The sequence below is a fragment of the Odocoileus virginianus genome, unplaced genomic scaffold (genome assembly GCF_023699985.2).
Source record: "Odocoileus virginianus isolate 20LAN1187 ecotype Illinois unplaced genomic scaffold, Ovbor_1.2 Unplaced_Contig_3, whole genome shotgun sequence".
NCBI classification, from domain to species: Eukaryota; Metazoa; Chordata; class Mammalia; order Artiodactyla; family Cervidae; genus Odocoileus; species Odocoileus virginianus.
In genome coordinates, this window is record NW_027224320.1 from 1,483,538 (window position 1) to 1,500,396 (window position 16,859).

The window sequence follows — 16,859 nt, forward strand, 5'->3', positions numbered from 1 at the left end:
CCTCGGCCGAGCCCCTCTGCCGCGGCCCAGGCAGCATGGTGGAGGATGCAGGGCTCGTGCTCACGACCCCCTGTCTGATCTCCTGGCCCAGGGAGTCATGAGATAAGAGATGAGCACAGGTTGACGGCACTTAGGCTTGGGGTGTTTGATTTGCAGTGACGGATCGCTGATACAGTGGCTCAAGCTGCTGCCCTTTGGACCGACCTCTCGACTCCAGGACAGGCCTACAGGGTGGCCTCGCCCAGGCCAGGCGGGTGTGCAGGCAGCCACCCTGCAGCCTCCTCTCCGCTTGGAGTCCGCTCCTGCCCCTGGCAGGGGGTGGAGGGCAGGGTCCACTCGGAGATTCCCCAGGAAAGGAGAGTCCCGTGGGTCCTGTTCCCCCCACCCCAGCTGTAAGTCTCACAGAGCCCTCTCACCTTGGTAACCAGGGTGGGGGGCAGCCCAGTGATCACCAGCGGCCCTGTGAATTTTCTCTCTCCCCTCTCCTCAGTGGGGTGGGGGAGGAGGTGAGCCAGGTGGTGGGGCCAGTCCTGCCACTTCTGTCTGCGCCGAGGCAGGGCTGGGTCTCACCCGTCTTAGCCGGTGTCCCAGTCCTCCTAAATGTCAGCTCCTGCACATTCTTTGTCCTCAATTGTGGATCGGGACTATCAATAGCAGGAAGACAGGAAAAGGCTCCATCAACCTCGGGATCAAAGGCACTCGGGACACACCACCAGCCGGCCTTTGTGCATGAGTTTCCTCAGGGCTCCTGCTTCCTTCCCTCCAACTCTGTTCTCCAGGAACACTAACCCGTCAGCAATTTCTGGAACGAGTTATGACATGCTCTCTTTTCTCTAAACCTTTGCACACAGCCGTCCCTCCAGGGTAGTCACCTTCCTCTTGGCCCAGCAGGTTCTTATTCATCCTTCATGAATCACCTCGGCACCACCTCTTCTGGGAAGCCCTCCTCGGCTACTCCATCTCCTGGGCAACCTCAGGTGTTTCTCCTGCACCACCTCCATTCCTTGGCGTCCTGTATTCAGTGTTTTCCACGCTGTATCTGCGGCAGGGCAGACAGATAGGACCAGGTTCATTCTCCCTCTTCCGGAGCGCAGAGCTGGCGCCTCGCCCGCCCCGTTTTGCAGGTCCTCTTGTATCCAGGTGTGTAGTACAACTAGCTCTTGCCAGAGGAACGTGAGCAGAGGCGGTGTGTGTCACTTCTGCACCCAGGCGTTTAAGAAGCAGGCGTGCCATCTCTACAGACCTCCTCCCCTGCTCCCAGCTCTCTACACAGTGGCAAGCCCCTTGTGAACAGTGTGGCCATGGGGTCGCCCAAGTCTGTGTGTGCAGGAGAGCCACCTACTTCTGTCTTGTTTGAAATCTGACTCCTCGGAGGCCTCCTGTTAAAGCAGGTAGGGTTAGCTTCTGAAATACAGCACCAGGACAGCGTGTTTACTAATATAATCTTGCTGGACTAGTCTCAAGGGGGTGGTGGGAGCTCTTTATGTGAAAGGAGAGAATTAGGGAGATGGCAGAGAAATGAATTTATCAGTCTCTCAGTGAATACTCACTGAGTACCTGTCACGACTCAGGCAGGGTTCCAGGCATTGGAATCTCAGCACCAAACCAGGTAGACAAGGAAGTGGCCTGATTTCGGGAGACAGGGAGGCGGGGGTCACTCCCTGCCCACTGCCTCTGCTGTGTTTCTCCTCGGCACACTTCTAAAAAAATATTGATTTATTTGGCTGGGCCAGGCCCTAATTGCAGCATGGAGGATCTGTGATCTTTATTGCAGAATCTTTAGTTGCAGGCCACAAAGTCTTAGCTCTGGCATGTGGGATTCTTAGTTCCCTGACCAAGGATCGAGCCTAGGCCCCCCCTTGCATTGGGAGTGGGGAGTCCCAACCATTGGACAATCAGAGAAGTCCCGGGATAGGACCTTTTGGTTGTAAAGCCTTTAGTTTTTATTCTGACCTATGGGAATAGTTGGAGTAGGAGCATGACATGTTATTCTGACTGCTGTGTTGAGACTAGATAGGGAATGGGGTGGGAGCAGGAAGCCAAGTTGTTGCCACAATCCAGGTGAGAACGGATGGTGATTCAGAGTAGGTGGTGGTGGCAGAGAGAGTAAGGAGTCACGTTCTGGGTATCTTTCAAAGGCTGTGCATGAGGGGTCCGAGAGAGAGCTTTAGTGTCTTGGAACTGCTGGTGGTTTAAAACAACTGAAATAGAGTCTCTCAAACACAAAATTCAAACTCAGCACCACCCCCCACCCCTTGCTGCTGGCATCCTTTTCATTGTGGCTACTCCATCTCCACGTGGCCTTTCCCTCTTGGATTGTCTCTTGCAAGGAGGTAATCCAGGAGCGTCTCATATCCAGATCCTTAATTACACCTTCAAATACACTTTTTTCCAAATCAGGTCACACCCACAGGTTCCACGATGTGGACACACCTTTTGGGGCGTCATTATTCAACCCACTAAAGTAATCAAGAATGATTCCTTAGTCATTGTATCCAGCGACCAAAAGAATGAAGTTTGCAGGAACCAGCACAGTAAAAGGCTATGAGAGGAGCATTGTTGTTGAAGATGGAGCCAAAGTTCTGAGCAGCTCCTACGGTGTGCACGTGGAGCTAGAGCTGGGTGGGATTTCCCATCCTCCGCGGAGCTCTCCGGGTTCCATTTCTTCGCTCATTTTGGTCCTGAGCTGCTTAGGGGCTGAGGCTTCGGTGGGTGGGTCCAGCATGGCGCCGCCCTGCTCCCGGAGGGGCCTCCAAGATGGCCGCAGTTACTGGGGGCAGACATGTTTGTGCCACGTGACTCGGGCCGGGGCAGGATACGGCGGAACGTGACGCACGACTGGGGCGGGGCTCCGCCCCCGCAGCCCTGGCGTCGAGCGTCTCGTGACAGGTACTTCCGTTCGGGGCGGCGGCGGTGGCGGAAGTGGGAGCGGAGCCGGAGTCTTGGCCATAAAGCCCGAGGCGGCGGCGGCGGCGGCGTTGGAGACTTGGACAGGCCCGGGAGCCCGCAGGAGCCTCAGCTTGGACCTCCCCGCGCGCCCGTCATCCCCCGTCTCCTCCTCGGTGGAGCCCTCGCGACGCGCCCGGCCCGGAGCCCAGCGAAGCGGCCGCGGTAAGCGGCGGCCCGGCCCCATCCCCCTCCTTGGCTTCGGTCGCCGGCGCGAGCCGTCCTCGTCTCGGGCAGGCCCGGCCCGGCCTCGCGGGGAGTCCCGCGCCCTCGGGCCCGGCGGCAGGCCGGGCAAGAGGTGGCCGGGTGTGACCGCGACCGGCCGCGACCCGGGCCAGTGCCGCGCACGCCCTCCTCTCGGGCTGGCCGGCCGGAGCGGCCAGGTCTGGGCGCCCGGGCGGTGGCCAGCCGGCCGGCCGCGGGGGCGCCGCCCACCCCGCCCAGATGCCAGGCCGAGCCGTGTGTTCGCCGTCCCGTCCGCCGAACGGCCGGCCGGCCGAGGGTTCCCGACGCCGGGAGTCCGCGGAGAGCCGGTCACGTGCTCCCAGCTCCCCCGGGCGCCCCGGGCTCCCGGGACGCGGAGCTTTTTCTCTTAAACGCGTCGCGGGGAAGCCTGGAAGAAGTTTGCAAACTTATTGGGGGCGAACCGCTGCCGGGTGCAACGCCGTGTTAGGTCTGAACTGCGGCGGGGCCCCCTGTGCGTTCAGCCCGGGCTTCCCGGCGAGGAACGGTTCGCGAAACTGGGCGATTGAATATAAAGACAGCGGACATTGGGGCGCTTGTTGTCTGTCTGGCGGCGTGGCGAGACCTCTGCACCGATTGTTATATTTGATTCTTAGCGCAGTCTTCTCAAGTACATTGCTGTATCCGCTGGTAGATAGAGAAGTTGAAGATCGAAGAGGTTAAGTCACTGGTCCAAGGTCGCGGAGCGGAGATCGGAGTGCGGGTCCCTGAAGCTTGGGATCTGTCTCTTGCCACCCGGTATCTGCCTCTCCACGACTTTTCTTGTGATGTGACGTTGGAAGCCTTCTCTGGTAGCATTAGTTCTGCCTTAAAACCACAACATATTCCGTTTTCAGTTGTGAGTTATAACGCTTTTTTTTTTGTAGTGTCGCTCCAGTCAATTGGAAATTCTAAAATTCTAGTAGAGTTGTTATTTGAGGTTTGAAGATTTTTGTCACCTTGGTCTCCTGTCAAATGAGTTGGGCTGGCCATCTTGCGTGTGGTCCTTTCCTGAAGCCTTAGTGCATGGGTGTCCGCCAGTTGGTTCTTTACTGTTGGAAATACTGTGTCTTCTCTTTGGATTCCAAAAGAACAGGCTCTTGTCTCTTCCTTGTGACTGAAGCAGCTGATTACCCGCATGACTTCTCATCCGTGGATTAATAAAGTCTCCTGTTAGCGTGCTTCTCTGTTCAGACTTGGGAGAGTTTGTTCAGCTTTGCGTCAAGAGCTGGAAAGTGAGTCCTGAGTACTTCTCCTGAAGGTCCTGTTCAGGCTAGAAGTTGGTGCCTACTACCTTATCGTAGTCTGATTTCTTTTTTTTTTGGTTACCCGGTCGGATATATTGAAGTGAGTAATCTGCGTGGTTGTCGTAACTATTGTTTGTGTTTGGAGCAGAGTAATGGTGATGAGTGGCTTTTCATCCATTCATCAGATGTTTTCAGTATGAACCGAGTATCAGGCATGGCTGAGTATTGACTCAGGGAGATAGGCCTGGTTCCTGTCCTCAAGGACTTTGAAAATGGTGAGTGGTCACTGCCAGGCATTCTGTGGAATGGCATGACGGTACTGTAGATGTTGAGGTTTTCATAAGGGAGAGTTATTTTCCATCTCAGCAAGTGCATCTCTGGTAATCTGGACAGCATGGTGTTCTGCCCTAACTTGAAGGCTTTGTTAATTTTAACAGCAGCGTTTGGTTTGCTTTGCTTTTGAAGAGGGTGTGTAGAAGATAATATCACAGTTTCTAACTGATTGTACTTTTTAAAGAGTAACTTTTAGCTCTAAACTTGTTGTTTTGCTCTGGGGCATTTGTTGTTCACTCCGCATGGAGTTTGTGTCGCCAGAAGCTTCCAGGACGGGTGTTAGCTGTTGGGGGCTCTCTGAGCAGAGATACTTTTGTGGGGCTGAGATGGCTGCTTCGGCTGATAGCACAGGTTTGATGTACCAGGGTCACCCTAGGTAACCCCCGCCACCCCATCTCCACCAGCCCTCTGGCTCCCGTGGTTCACAGGGGAGATGCAAGTTTTACATTTGCTGTAGGATTGCCTGAGTAAACAAGCAGAAGGGGGGAGTGGAATGTGGAGGACACTCTAAAAATAGCTTTATTGGTACGTTTTCCCAGGTAATTGTAAGCAATCTCCTGAGGCAGAAATATTTTTTGGTGCCAAACAAGTCTAAGCCACCCCTCCAAACCCCATAATCAAAGACCATTGCTTTATAATAAAGTGTGGTTTTGAATCCAATTCCTTGCTCTACCACCAAATAAAGCAAAAAAAAAAAAAAAAAAGGTTTTGGTAATTTCCTTAGCTGTTAATAAATTTCCAAAGGGACCTGCACTCAGTATATACTTGTCCTTTCATTTGGCATTGGTGTTTCTATGTGAGGGTGTAGCAAACCCAGATCCCACACGTGGGACTGTTTTACGAACTGTTTCTCCGAAATTGGACCTAAATGTTTGTCTTTACTCCTGTCTTGCGTTGTCTGGCTCTCCACTTACCAGTTCACATACAACTGAGGAGAACCGGACCAGTCACTGGACTGGGAGTCATACAGGCGGGTGTTCTGGGGAAGTTAGGAGGAGCCCCGAGTGAGGCCCAGATGGGGGTTCTCCCGGTGCTGATGTCGTCTGGAAATCAGCTCCTGCTCCCCACCCCACTTTGCAGCTCCTGGCTTTGTGTTGCCTCGTGTCTCCCCTGCAGGGTCGCCGTTGTCTGTCTGCCAGCATCCACTCCTGCGTGTGATCAGACACACGTCCGGGGATGCCGTCTCCAAACTCTGTGCTTCCGTCTGCAGTTTGCTGCAATGTGTTCACCTCCTCAGTTATTGGCCCTCATCTCTCCCCTCTGTTTTCTGCCTTTTCCTTCCCATGTACGGCATTAAATACAAAAATAGTTTGCATTTATGTTTTAAAACTTTTTAATGGTGGTTGTGGTCAGTGTGACTTGTGAGTCAAAGGTAAAAGTGATGCAGTGGGGAAATCAGGGCAGGCTCTTCAGCGCTGTCTCCCGCTAGTTTCAATTTCAGTACTCCAGGCTGTGATTTCAAAAACAAATTTAAGAATAGCTCCTTGCAGGATGCCCCCGTGGGGGAGGAAGTGAGCTCGGCAGTTGGTTCCAGGGGTGACGCGCGGTCCTGGCCGAGCTCTCCTGCCTGGAGATGCAGCACTGAATGCAGGGGTCGCAGGCCTCACCTGGCTGCTGTTTCAGTGATGTCATCGCTGCTGAGGAGAGCAGTCTGAGTCCCTTGTCCATTTCCTGGCCGCGCTGGACTGCTCGCTGTCCGGAGAGCAGGTCTGAGGAGGCCTGTGAGGGGGAGGTGGGGGCTGGGCGAGGCTTGCGTGTGAACCTGCTGCCAGGTGCCACAAGCTGGCTTCCCTGGTCTCCCCACCCTGTCCGGTGTGAGCGGCTTGCTGCCTGCTACTGGCCTTCCTGGCCTGACCCAGCTCCGCTAGGGAGTCTCTGAAACATGACCCTGTGGACACCATCGGTTTCCCATTCTGGTATGCAATTTTAATTTTTAAAAACTGATTTCCATTTGAGTTGTTTGCGAGTACACAACAAAGCTACTATGAATTAACCTTTAAAGAACTCGGTCATAACAGCACAGAAGTTTGGGAAAAACAGTGCCCTTTACATGTGTCTTTCAGTCAGGCTGCCGAGAGTTCTCTGGGCACTTATGGGTCCGGGCCCCCAGAAATAACTCAGGGTTGCCCCGGCAGCCCGTAGGTTAAGAGACTCACTAAAATCCCGACCTGCGCGTTGCTATGAATGGTTGTTAGGAGCACCTCTGTAGAAACTTCGCTACGGACCCTCGTGTTGAAGTGTTATTTTGCTCGTGTTTGGGTAGTGCTTACAGTCCCACAGGGTCTCAGCTGGCGCGCACGGCTCCTGCAGGTTCAGGGCGGCTGAGCCTGGTGCTCAGGAGGCCCGGCTGCTTGAGTGCTGGTCGGGGTCTCTTGGACCGCACTGAGGCTCTGACACCCCAGCCTGGCTTTTGGGTTATTCACGATTGCTCTAATGGCCTCAGCTCTTGACTCTATGAAAACATTATCCTTCCTCCACTGAGAAGTGCTTGTTGCTCGGTTGTGTCTGACTCTGCCACCCCGTGGATTGTAGCCCAGCAGGCTCCTCTGTCCATGGGATTTTCAGGCAAGAATGCTGGATGGAGTGGGTTTCCATGCCCTTTTCCAGGGTATCTTCCTGACCCAGGGATCAAACCCAGGTCTCCTGCATGGCAGGTGGATTCTTTACCATCGGAGCCACCAGGGAAGCCCTACTTTTTATTTGAAGTGATATTTCTCTTTTGCTGTTTATTAAACTAGTCACTTCTTTAAAAAAAAAAAAAGCTGGGAAAATACAGAAGTGAAAAAGAAGAGAAATGTGATTCACTATCCATAGGAAGACCAGAGTGTTAGTTGGTAGTTTTATTCTTATGAACGCTTTCCTTTAATGAGGTTGAGTTTAAAAGAGATGGTGTGAGAAAGGAACCGTGGGTATTCGTTGGCTCCTCTGACAGGTGGGGGGGCTGGGGGCCAGGAGACGAGCTGTGACGGCAGCCAGGGAAGAGCCTGGCGAGTCAGCTGGGTGGGGAGGTGGGCTTGCTGTGCTGACGGTGGGTCGGTACGGTGTTGCAGCTTGTCGTTTCTACCTTTTACTAAACTCCGAATCTGCAGTGGGGCTTATGAAGACTGTGCCAGTAAGTGAGAAAGTTGGGGAGTTTTCATAGACTTGGGGGGCCCCTTGTGCCTCCTTGAGGCCGTTGTCATCCTCTCCTGGTTTTTTCCTTAACTTGTAAGCACTGTGGGTTTTTTTGTCTGTGTCTCTGTCGGTCATACACTCTGCGCCCTCTTGTCTCTGTCTCTGAGTCCCTGTTGTCTGACACTCTCTGCTGGGTGCAGCCCCAACTCCGTTTCCAGTGTTCCTGAGTGCTTCTTCACTTGGCCCACCGTGATGTTTGTGTTAGCTTCCTGATGCGCACTTGGGGAGCTTCTAGTGCATGGCTGGTAGAAGTAATGCTGTACTGGCAGCTCCCTGGTGCTCCGGTGGTTAAGACCCCACACGCCCCTGCAGGCGGCCCAGGCTCCATCGCTGGCCAGGGAGCTAGAGCAGAGTGGCCCAAAAGAAACTCTGTGTGAATAGTCCTGGATCTGTCTTCTGATGGACGTGTGTGCACATTTCCGTTAGGTCAGTACTGAGGAGTGGAAAGGCTAGGTTCTAGCCGGTGTATCTGTAGATTGTTAGGCCACTAACAAAACAACAAATTTATTGGGTCTTAATTTTGGAGCCTGGGAGTCTCACGTTTGACTGCTGGCAGGGCTGGTTTCCTCGGAGGCCCCTTCCCTTGAGTTGTGGGGACCGTCTGCTCCCTGTTTGCCTGCCCTGTCTTTCCTCTGAATGGGTCTGCGTCCTGATCCCCTCTTCTCGGGACCCCAGTTAGACCCATCAGGGCCCGCAGGACCTCGCCTAACCTCCCTCACCCTGTAAGGGCTCTGTCTCCAGCTGCAGTCACGGTCTGACATTGTGGAGGGGGTCACAGTTCAGCCATAACCGTGTGTGTGGCGCTGTGGTGGACCCAGCTAGGTTCCCACAGTCCTGCCGCTTCCATGCCCACCAGCCGTGTGTCAGGGCTCCAGATACTCTGCATCTTTGCTGACACACCTTCGTTTTGCCCCTGGGGTGCTAGCGTTGCACCCCCATCTAGTGCTAGCATGGGCAGTGCTTGAGCAGGTGGGGAGGTTGGTTTTGGAGCACAGTGTGTCAGAATTGGAGACTGCCTCTTGTGAATGCTTCTCGAACCCACTGGGGATAGAAAGGCAGAGAGGCTTCAGTAGCGGAGCAGGTAGCCCTCCACACTGCCCTGGGGGGGCTTCTGCATTTATCATCTGACTCACTTCTGGGCGTGGAGCTGCCTTCAGACCGTCACCTGTAGGGTATCCAGGTAGCCCTAGGAGAGCTCTTCTCTGACCTGACACTTGGGTTCTTAAAGCACTGGACTCCCTCATAAGGATGCCCGGAATAGGTCTGCAGTGCGTGTTCTGACCGAGCACTTGGACGGTAGCTGGCGTTTGACCAGCAGCTTTGGGGCCGAGTGATGGCTGCGGACCTGGGGTCCTTGGGGTAGTGCTGCCCCGCCCCTGCCCGCACTCGCCTCGAGGGCAGGGCTGGGTCACGGCTCCAGCCTGAGTCTTGAAATACTGCTCAGTAGCTTGATAATATTTCTCCCGTTCTAACTTTGCACACTGGGTTGCTATTTGTAGCATGTAAGTTTTGCTTCTGGGCCAGTGATGAATACGGATAGCCTTCCTGAGTGATAAGTTATGCGTTCTGTGTTCATTGGATGCAGTTTTATTGTCTACTAAAACAAAGTACGGCTGACAGCTGCGGGGAGGATCGGATAAAAAGCTCTGGAGGTTTTGGAGTTGTCGTAGAAATGAGACAGACGCCAGTCTCAGAAACGGTAGAAGAGGTCAATGGCTGGCTCAGAGGGTGCTGCGGAGACGTCTCGTCCGGGAGAGTACCTCGGAGCGGTGCCAGGGAGCGCCGTTGGAGGGCACTAGAGGGAGTGGATGGGGCGGGGACAATAGGGCAGGTGAGGGGCTGTGGCACTGGGGCTCGGGAGTGGCCGTCTGTGTGGGGAGCGGACAAGCCCCGGGCACGGTGAAGGGTTGGCCATGGTCCTTTCCCCTGACCCGCACAGCCTGGTGGCTAAGGAGGATGGTGTCTCAGTCACCCACGAGGAGTGACTTTGATGATACAGTTCACCTAAAGACACACACTCTAAGAGATGAATGGGGTTAGGACTGAAATACAGAGGGCATGCTTCAACCTTCAGGGATGTACTTCCTCAGCCGTGCCTGCAGCACGGTTAAAATCAGGGGCTGGTTTGGGGGGATTGACTGGAGAAAGAGAGCACGTAGTTTGGTTTTCTTCTATAGCCGGCTCGCTGTGTGGGCTCTTCCGAATGGTTTACGGGTGGTGTTTTATTAGGTAAATGTCTGCAGTGGTCTAAAGCTGATGGTAGATGTTCAAACTCCTGAAAAACAGTGTGTGCGGCTTTCTCTTGTTTTCCAGTCTTCCTTACCAAAAAAAAAAAGGAAAGGCAGTCATCTGGTCTCTTAAAAATGACCCTTAGCTCTTCGTTTGGCACCTGCCTTTAGAACAGTGGGAACATCCCTTTAAAGAGTCTGTTGATCAGGGCTGCAAAGTCCTTGTGACAAGAATTGCTTTCCAGGGAGCTTGACTCTCTGAAAAGTGGCTCCATGTGAATGTGACACCTTGGAAAAAAGTATGTGTGTATCTATATATACACAGCCTCTTTACATTTTAGAGAGCTTAGAGCTCACCTTGAAGTAGCGTCTGAGTTGTCAGCGTCTGTTTCCAGATGAGAGACCCGCCAGAAAGAACATGCTTGGTATCACGGTCCAGCGCTGCGTGTTCCAGGTCAGGACACGTGTCTTTAACCCCAACAGCGCTGAGAACACCTCCTATGGAAGCACAGCCTCTGTGAATTTTAGTGATACGGTATTGTGTTTATTTAAAAATGTTTTGGAAAGAGGAATGCTTTGACAGGTCTGTTTCTTTTGAAATGTAAATTTCCGGGTAGTAAATGTCATGCAGCATCTGACTGAGCTGGCTTTGTTGATCAGCAGTAACACACCACCTCCGAGTGGCCGCAGACCACCGAGCGTTCGCTTTCTGCGGGGGTGGGTGCTTGCTGTGGTCTGCGCCACCCTCCCGCCGCTGTGAGGGGCGCTGCCAGAGGGGCCCGGCCGTCACTTCTGGCTGGCGTGTGTCAGGGCGCCCGGAGCAGAAGGCCTGGGCCGTGCCGGGCAGTGGGCGCGGGGGAGGTTGACCAGCTGCTTCGTGGCCGCGGCTGCTGGGGAGGCGCGTGGTGTGTGGGTTCCTGTCCCGGCCTGCTGGCCTTTTGGGCACCTGGCACCCCCGCGCGCAGTCCCTCTGTCTCCTCGGGCAGGAGGGCTGAGCTCGGCAGGGGAAGGGAGCGGTGCGCCCGCGTCCTCCCTGCCGTCCGCGCTCTCCGGGCCTGCCCCATCCTCCCTGTCGCGTGTGCCGGTGGTCCTGGCCCTGCACGGCTGTGTCCCGTGTCATCTGGCCTGCCGAGCCTGCCTGCCCTGTGCGCGCTTTGCTCCTGCCCTCCGTCTGGCCCTGCCGCACCCCTCCTGTCCGCGCGTACCGCCTCGCCCGGCGCCAGCGGCCTCGCTTCTTAAGCTTTCCTGGCCGTGTTGCCCTCAGTCTCCCCTCTCACTGAATCCTCGGGTGGCTCTTAGACACGTGTCTTTCGCAGGTTTTGTGGGTGCTGCACCTGCTCTCACAGGCTCTTAGGGGAGACCCTGGACTGCTTGTTTAAACCAGTAAGCCTTTCCGAGGGGAGCACGTGCAGCTTGCGGGACCCGAGTTCCCTGAGCAGAGATTGCCCGCGGGCCACAGCAGGGAAAGCCTGGATCCTAACACGAGGCTGCCAGGAGCTCCACACCCTAGACTGACCTGTGGTTTCCCCAGAAAGTAGCCGCCTGGAGGAAAGAGCTGAAATACATTCCCAAAGAGGCTTCTGATAGACACCCTCCGCCCCGCGGTGCTCCCTGGCTGAAAAGTGGCGCACAGCTATGACTGCCTCCCCTTGCTTGGAATCAGTGGGCCCGGAGCCAGGGGCATTGTCGGCTTCCTTAAACGGTGCCACAGGATGGCTCTGAAGAGCGTGGCTGAGCTTCAGTTTCCATGGCTGCACAATGAGAATTCAGCATCCCCCTTTATTCCCAGTTTCACTTTTTGCTGTTTCAGTTACCTTCGGTCAGCCACCGTCCAAAAATACTAGGTCAAAACTTCCAGATGTCAGCCGTCGGTTATTTGACAATGCGTGTGGTTGTCAGCAGTGTGACGGAACCTCACGCCCGTCTTGGTCCTCCCCACCTGGGGTCTCAGACGTCCAAGCTTGGAGCCTGCAGTGGGGTCCGAGGGTGGGTCGGGCGCAGGGCCTGCATCAGGCAGGCAGCTCACCTCTCACCTCTTATGAGGAGGTGGGGGGGCATGGTGTGGCCAGAGGTCTTGAGAGAGACCACACTCACGTGTGTTCAGTACAGTGTGTTGTCAGTAACATCCTGTGCCTAACTTACACGTGATCACAGACATAGAGGTACAGAAGGGCCCACTGGCGTGGGCTCCGGTCTTCTCCATGGTTTCTGGCATCCACTGGGGTCTCGGAGTGCGTCTCCCACGGACAGGGCCTGGACTGTGCACAGGCTCCTTCTTTCTTTGCCTCCTGGGCTCCTGCTCACCTGTGGTGGCTTTTGCAAGATGGTGTCGCTGAAGTGCAGAAGACCCTTCCGGCCATTTGAAAAGCCGGGGCCTCTGTGGAGCCCTGCGCGTTCACTTCTGCTGGGTGGGGAGGTCTTCTAAATGGCTTGTTTGCAGGCGCAGCATAGGCATCTCGGGGAGGGGTCTCGGTTACCCTTCTGGATTACCGGGTGCCCGTGCTTCCAGACTCACGCCTCTCCTCCAGAAGGGCTCGCTCCGTGCACACACGCCCCGCAGCTGCTTGTGAACCGCCCCCCGCACGCAGAACTTTCCCTTCTCGTGCCCACTGCTGCTCCAGTCACACCGCCCACACCAAAATGTAACCGTCCTCTGGCCGTCTCAGTTACTTCCGCCTCTTCTCTGTAACAGAATCACACACTCTCTGTCCACTTCCGTGATCATGTCCCTAAGATCCCATGATTGTACGTCCCTAGAATTTGGTACTTGATATTATCGTGCCGCCAGGAGGGTTGTGTACTTAGCTGTTTGTAGTTGGAAGATTCTATTTATATAGGTGTCACTTTTCTTAGTGGTTGCCAGTGTAACTACTGGGGAAAATTATGGTTAGGGTTAGGGCATTTACCTTTCTTTGATTAATGGATTAAATTTTATAAAAAGGAGATTAGCTATTTTTCTTTTGTTATTTGGCTTTTCTTCTTGAAGGCCCAGGGGAAGGTTTTTTTTTTTTTTTTAAAAATAAAGCACAGCAAGAATGTTTCTATGTGATGGCTTTTAAGAGTGTGTTTTGTATGGGAAGAACATGGTCCGCTTTTCATGTTGCAGTGTTCCTGGCTTCTTTCTCTTGCTTGGTTCCGTGTCGACACTGTGTTTTTGTCCTGTAGAAACTTTAAATAGTCACACCGGGTAACTTGTTTCATTTTCTGCATTCTGTGTTATCCTTCGGCCTTCTCCTTCCATGCGCCAGTTTTTTCCCCTAGTACCTAGCATGTTTGCAAGTTCTGTGTAATGTGGCCTTAGACCGTTCTTGCACAGGTATGCTTGCTCTGGCATTTCACTGCATTGTCATCCTTTCTTCACCAGTAGGCGTTTTTTCTCCGCGCACACTGACTTCCTCCCCACGCGTCTTTCCTAGATGCTCTGCCCGTTCTTTGTCCCAGGACATTGCCGCCGTCTTGCTGGCTTCTCTGCTCCGTGACCCCTCTTGATAAGCTGTGGTTCCCCGTCCTCGAGGTCCTCTGCTGAAGCTGTGCTCAGAGGTGCGTCTGCTTCTGAGTAGTCGGTGCTCCTCCTCTTGCTGGTCCTGTGCCCTTGCCCAGCTCGTCTGAGCGAGCGATCTGTCGGATTGGGGGATGGCCTGCTGGAGGGGGGAAGGACCGGCCCCCCCGGGTCGCGAGCCTGCTCTGCAGCAGGAGAGCACCTGGCTCCCGGCCCTGAGCTCGAGCCTCACCCCGTGTGTCCCGGTCGCCTGGAGACGTGGCCTGGAGCGCGGGCGGCCGGGCTTGGCTGTGACCGTGATGCTCTCCAGCGTCTCCCGTTGTGCTGTCTCTGGCCTCCTGCAGCATCTGAGCAGACGCAGTTACTTCATGATGTGCACTCTGGGTGCATTTCTGAAACGTTTTCTTCATTTACTGTTTGTCCAGGGGTGGCATGTAGGATCTTGGCGCATTAAAAAGTGCTTCTGTTTATGAATTAGTTTTCACAGATAAAGAGTAGACCATTGGGCCAGTCTTAATTGTCATGACTTTCAAGGAAATGTTAGCAGTCTGAGTTGGGAAAGCAGTTACCTTTCTGACAGGAGAGAGGACCCAAGTCCAGTCCCTCCTCCTCTCTCTTGCTTGCTTACTTCTCACAGCGCAGCTCATCACCTGTGCGTGTGGACTCCTGGCTGCTCGCCGGACCCGCAGTCTCCGGGGAGGAGGAGGGGGACGGCTCGTGGCCCATGTTAGCCCAGTCGAGAGGCCTGGCAAGGGGTCCTCTGCAGGGGCTGCGGTCAGGTCTGGGAAAGGGATGGCTGTGCTGGGGAGGTGCCCAGGGGTCCCGGAGGCGTGTCCTTTGTTGGCCCGGAAGGGAGCCTTGGGCTCGAGTCTGCGCCCCTCAGTCCCTCCACCTGGAGACCGTGGTGGGCCCCCTGGTGGCTTGTTGTCACCACCACAAGGGCCGCTTGTGGCTCCAGCTTGACAGCGTGAGCCGAATTTGTGCCCTTAAAACTAACTGCGTTTCAGAGCGCTCATTAATAGTGCGTGTGACTCTGCCTGGCAGTCATGTGTTTTGACTATGTGTTTTGGAGTGAAGACAGAGTCTTCCCTCCGTGGGCTCTTTTTTGGCTGAGATGCGTGGAGGGGAGCAGACGAGGGGACCTGAGACCCTCCGTCCATGTCGTGGTTGAGCCTGGAAGCAGGCTGCATGGGTTCTGAACCTCACTGTGTGCGGTGGTGGCCAGCCGTGAAGAGGGCGGTCCGGCGAGTTGGGGCTGAGCGCAGTGCGTGTGCAGCGTGGGCGGGGTTGGGGGCTTGCGCTTTCAGCCGCGTGGTTATTCGAGAGCCCAGGAAGAAATGCCGTGACGGGGCGGAAAGCAGTTTTGTGGTGGTCTTGTTTTCGCCCTGACCAGTTTGTCACCACAGCCGATCCGCATTCACATGTTGAAACACACGGTGATTCCCGCCGTGGAGACGCTCTGCGGCTGGTACACCGGGGGTGTGATGCGGCCCAGCCTGGTCAGGTCGAAGCTCTGAAAGCAGTGAGGCCTGTTTGACCTGCTTGGGTAGAGGGGGTGGGCAGTCCTGAGAGGAAGCAGGCTCACTGCTCCGGAGCAAAGGAGGAAGCGGTCCTGCTGGGCGGTGCTGGCGAGCCGGGACCTGGCCACCCCTGCCTCTGGTGACAGAGGAGATCTCACTTCCTTTGCTGCCTGGCGGTGCTCACGTCACACTCAGGGCGACTGATGGTCAGTTGTTGATGCGTTTGGCTGTTGTTGCTGGAGGAAGGACTTGTTGAATGGGATTTGCTGGCTGTTAGCACATCAGTTCTTCAAACATTGTAGCCTGTGGGTTGCTCATGGATACAAAGTAGCTGCTGCAGAAAAAGCGTGCTTCAGAGAGAAGGTTTCTGGTGGGAGGGCTCAGTGCTTCCCTGTAGAGGCTCTTGGCTGTGGTTTCTTATCTGTGTTTCCAGAAAGATGTTTAAGGCAAAAGGAGCAGAATATTGTAGCCAGTATTCAGGTTCCTAATGTGGTTGGGGTTAGAATACAGAGTTGGAAGTATTGATTTCAGCTGAAGCCTTGGGCCCTAGACAGTTGTCCCGGAATACTCTAGAGGTAGACTCTGCCACGCTCCTCTTAATGCTGGGTCCACCTCCAGTGTTCTGAACAGTGTGTGGAGCCACAGCCTCAGGTTTGATGTTGGGGTCTGTGCTTTTAGAGGAGCAGATCTTTGCTTCATCCCTTCCTGTGGTCACAAGAGTTTTACAGAAGGAGGTACATTGAAGGAGGGGTGACTCATTCTGATGGTTTGCCAAAACTAGAAACCACATCATACGTTATGCTGGAAGAATATGCATGTACCTGGCATTTTCTGCTGAGAGAATTAGCAGTGATTCAAGGGCTTAGATGAGTTTGATCAAGGTCTAGAAATCGGACAGAATCACTGATAGTTAAAGACTGTAGACCACAGTGACGTTATGTAAAATGATGGGCTAGGAAACCTGAGCAGCAGCCCCTCTACCAGGTCAGCACTGAGCCGGAAAGAATGGTTGGAATTGGCTGTTTTGGAGCCCCAGGGTCTGGCTGGATGAAGCCTTGCAAGGAGATGGCTGCTGGTCTTGCGAGTGGTGTGCTCAGGGTGAACACTTCTAGCTCACAGCAGGCAGCAGCCCTGGAGGGAGGGAGACAGGTCTCTAGAACACCACAGTGAAACTCTCAACAACAGAAAATACGGACCATACAGAGAACCGCAGGAAGAAATGCAAGGAGATCCAACTAGTCCATCCTGAAGGATCAGTCCTGAATAGTCATTGGAAGGACTGATGCTAAAGCTGAAACTCCAGTACTTTGGCCCCCTAATGTGAAGAACTGACTCATTGGAAAAGACCCTGATGCTGGGCAAGATTGAAGGCAGGAGGAGAAGGGACGACAGAGGATGAGATGGTTGGATGGCATCACCGACTTGATGGACATGAGTTTGAATAAGCTCCGGGAGTTGGTGATGGACAGGGAGGCCTGGTAGTGCTGCAGTCCATGGGGTCGCAAAGAGTCAGACACGACTGAGCGACTGAACTGAACTAACAGAGAACTGGCAATGTGTGGCCATTCACAGGAAAAATGAGTTTGACGGAAACCCTCCCAAAGGAGGCGGTGACATGAGGATACTGGTCAAAGACGTTGAATCAAGCATGTTAATGTGCTCAAGGAGCCAAAGGAGATGGCGGGCAAAG

At 54.4% G+C, this 16,859-nt stretch overlaps 2 protein-coding genes across 3 annotated transcripts in view; one reads left to right on the forward strand and one right to left on the reverse strand.

Moving 5' to 3' along the window:
- Window positions 1–372: 372 nt before the first annotated feature.
- The window catches only part of RAB7A (RAB7A, member RAS oncogene family), a 45,909-nt gene continuing 29,422 nt past the window's right edge, over window positions 373–16,859 (forward strand). Inside the window, exon 1 of one of the 2 annotated variants that reach the window (XM_070463546.1) lies at window positions 373–392. The gene's annotated coding sequence lies outside the window, so the exon portion shown is untranslated. Of the gene's footprint in view, window positions 393–2,887; window positions 3,112–16,859 lie in introns of those variants that run through there. The other variant, XM_020881162.2, reaches the window with a different exon arrangement.
- On the reverse strand, window positions 2,768–14,375 carry LOC139033806 (collagen alpha-1(I) chain-like). The gene is made up of 6 exons (XM_070463487.1): window positions 14,278–14,375; window positions 10,895–11,040; window positions 10,508–10,648; window positions 9,683–9,717; window positions 6,356–6,467; window positions 2,768–3,537 (listed from the first exon to the last, which is right to left on the reverse strand). Exons 1-6 carry the CDS (start codon window positions 14,373–14,375, stop codon window positions 2,768–2,770), a joined length of 1,302 nt encoding a protein of 433 aa, XP_070319588.1.

Bases quoted from the DNA above. Each gene is read 5' to 3' on its own strand.
- LOC139033806 (XM_070463487.1), bottom strand. From the start codon at position 14,375: ATGGGCCACGAGCCGTCCCCCTCCTCCTCCCCGGAGACTGCGGGTCCG. The intron at 10,649-10,894 runs GTGGCGCAGACC...GTGCTTCCATAG, and splicing joins CCCCTCACAGCGGCGGGAGG to GAGGTGTTCTCAGCGCTGTT. The intron at 9,718-10,507 runs GTGAGCTCTAAG...CACTCCCTCTAG, and splicing joins AACTCAGACGCTACTTCAAG to TGCCCTCCAACGGCGCTCCC.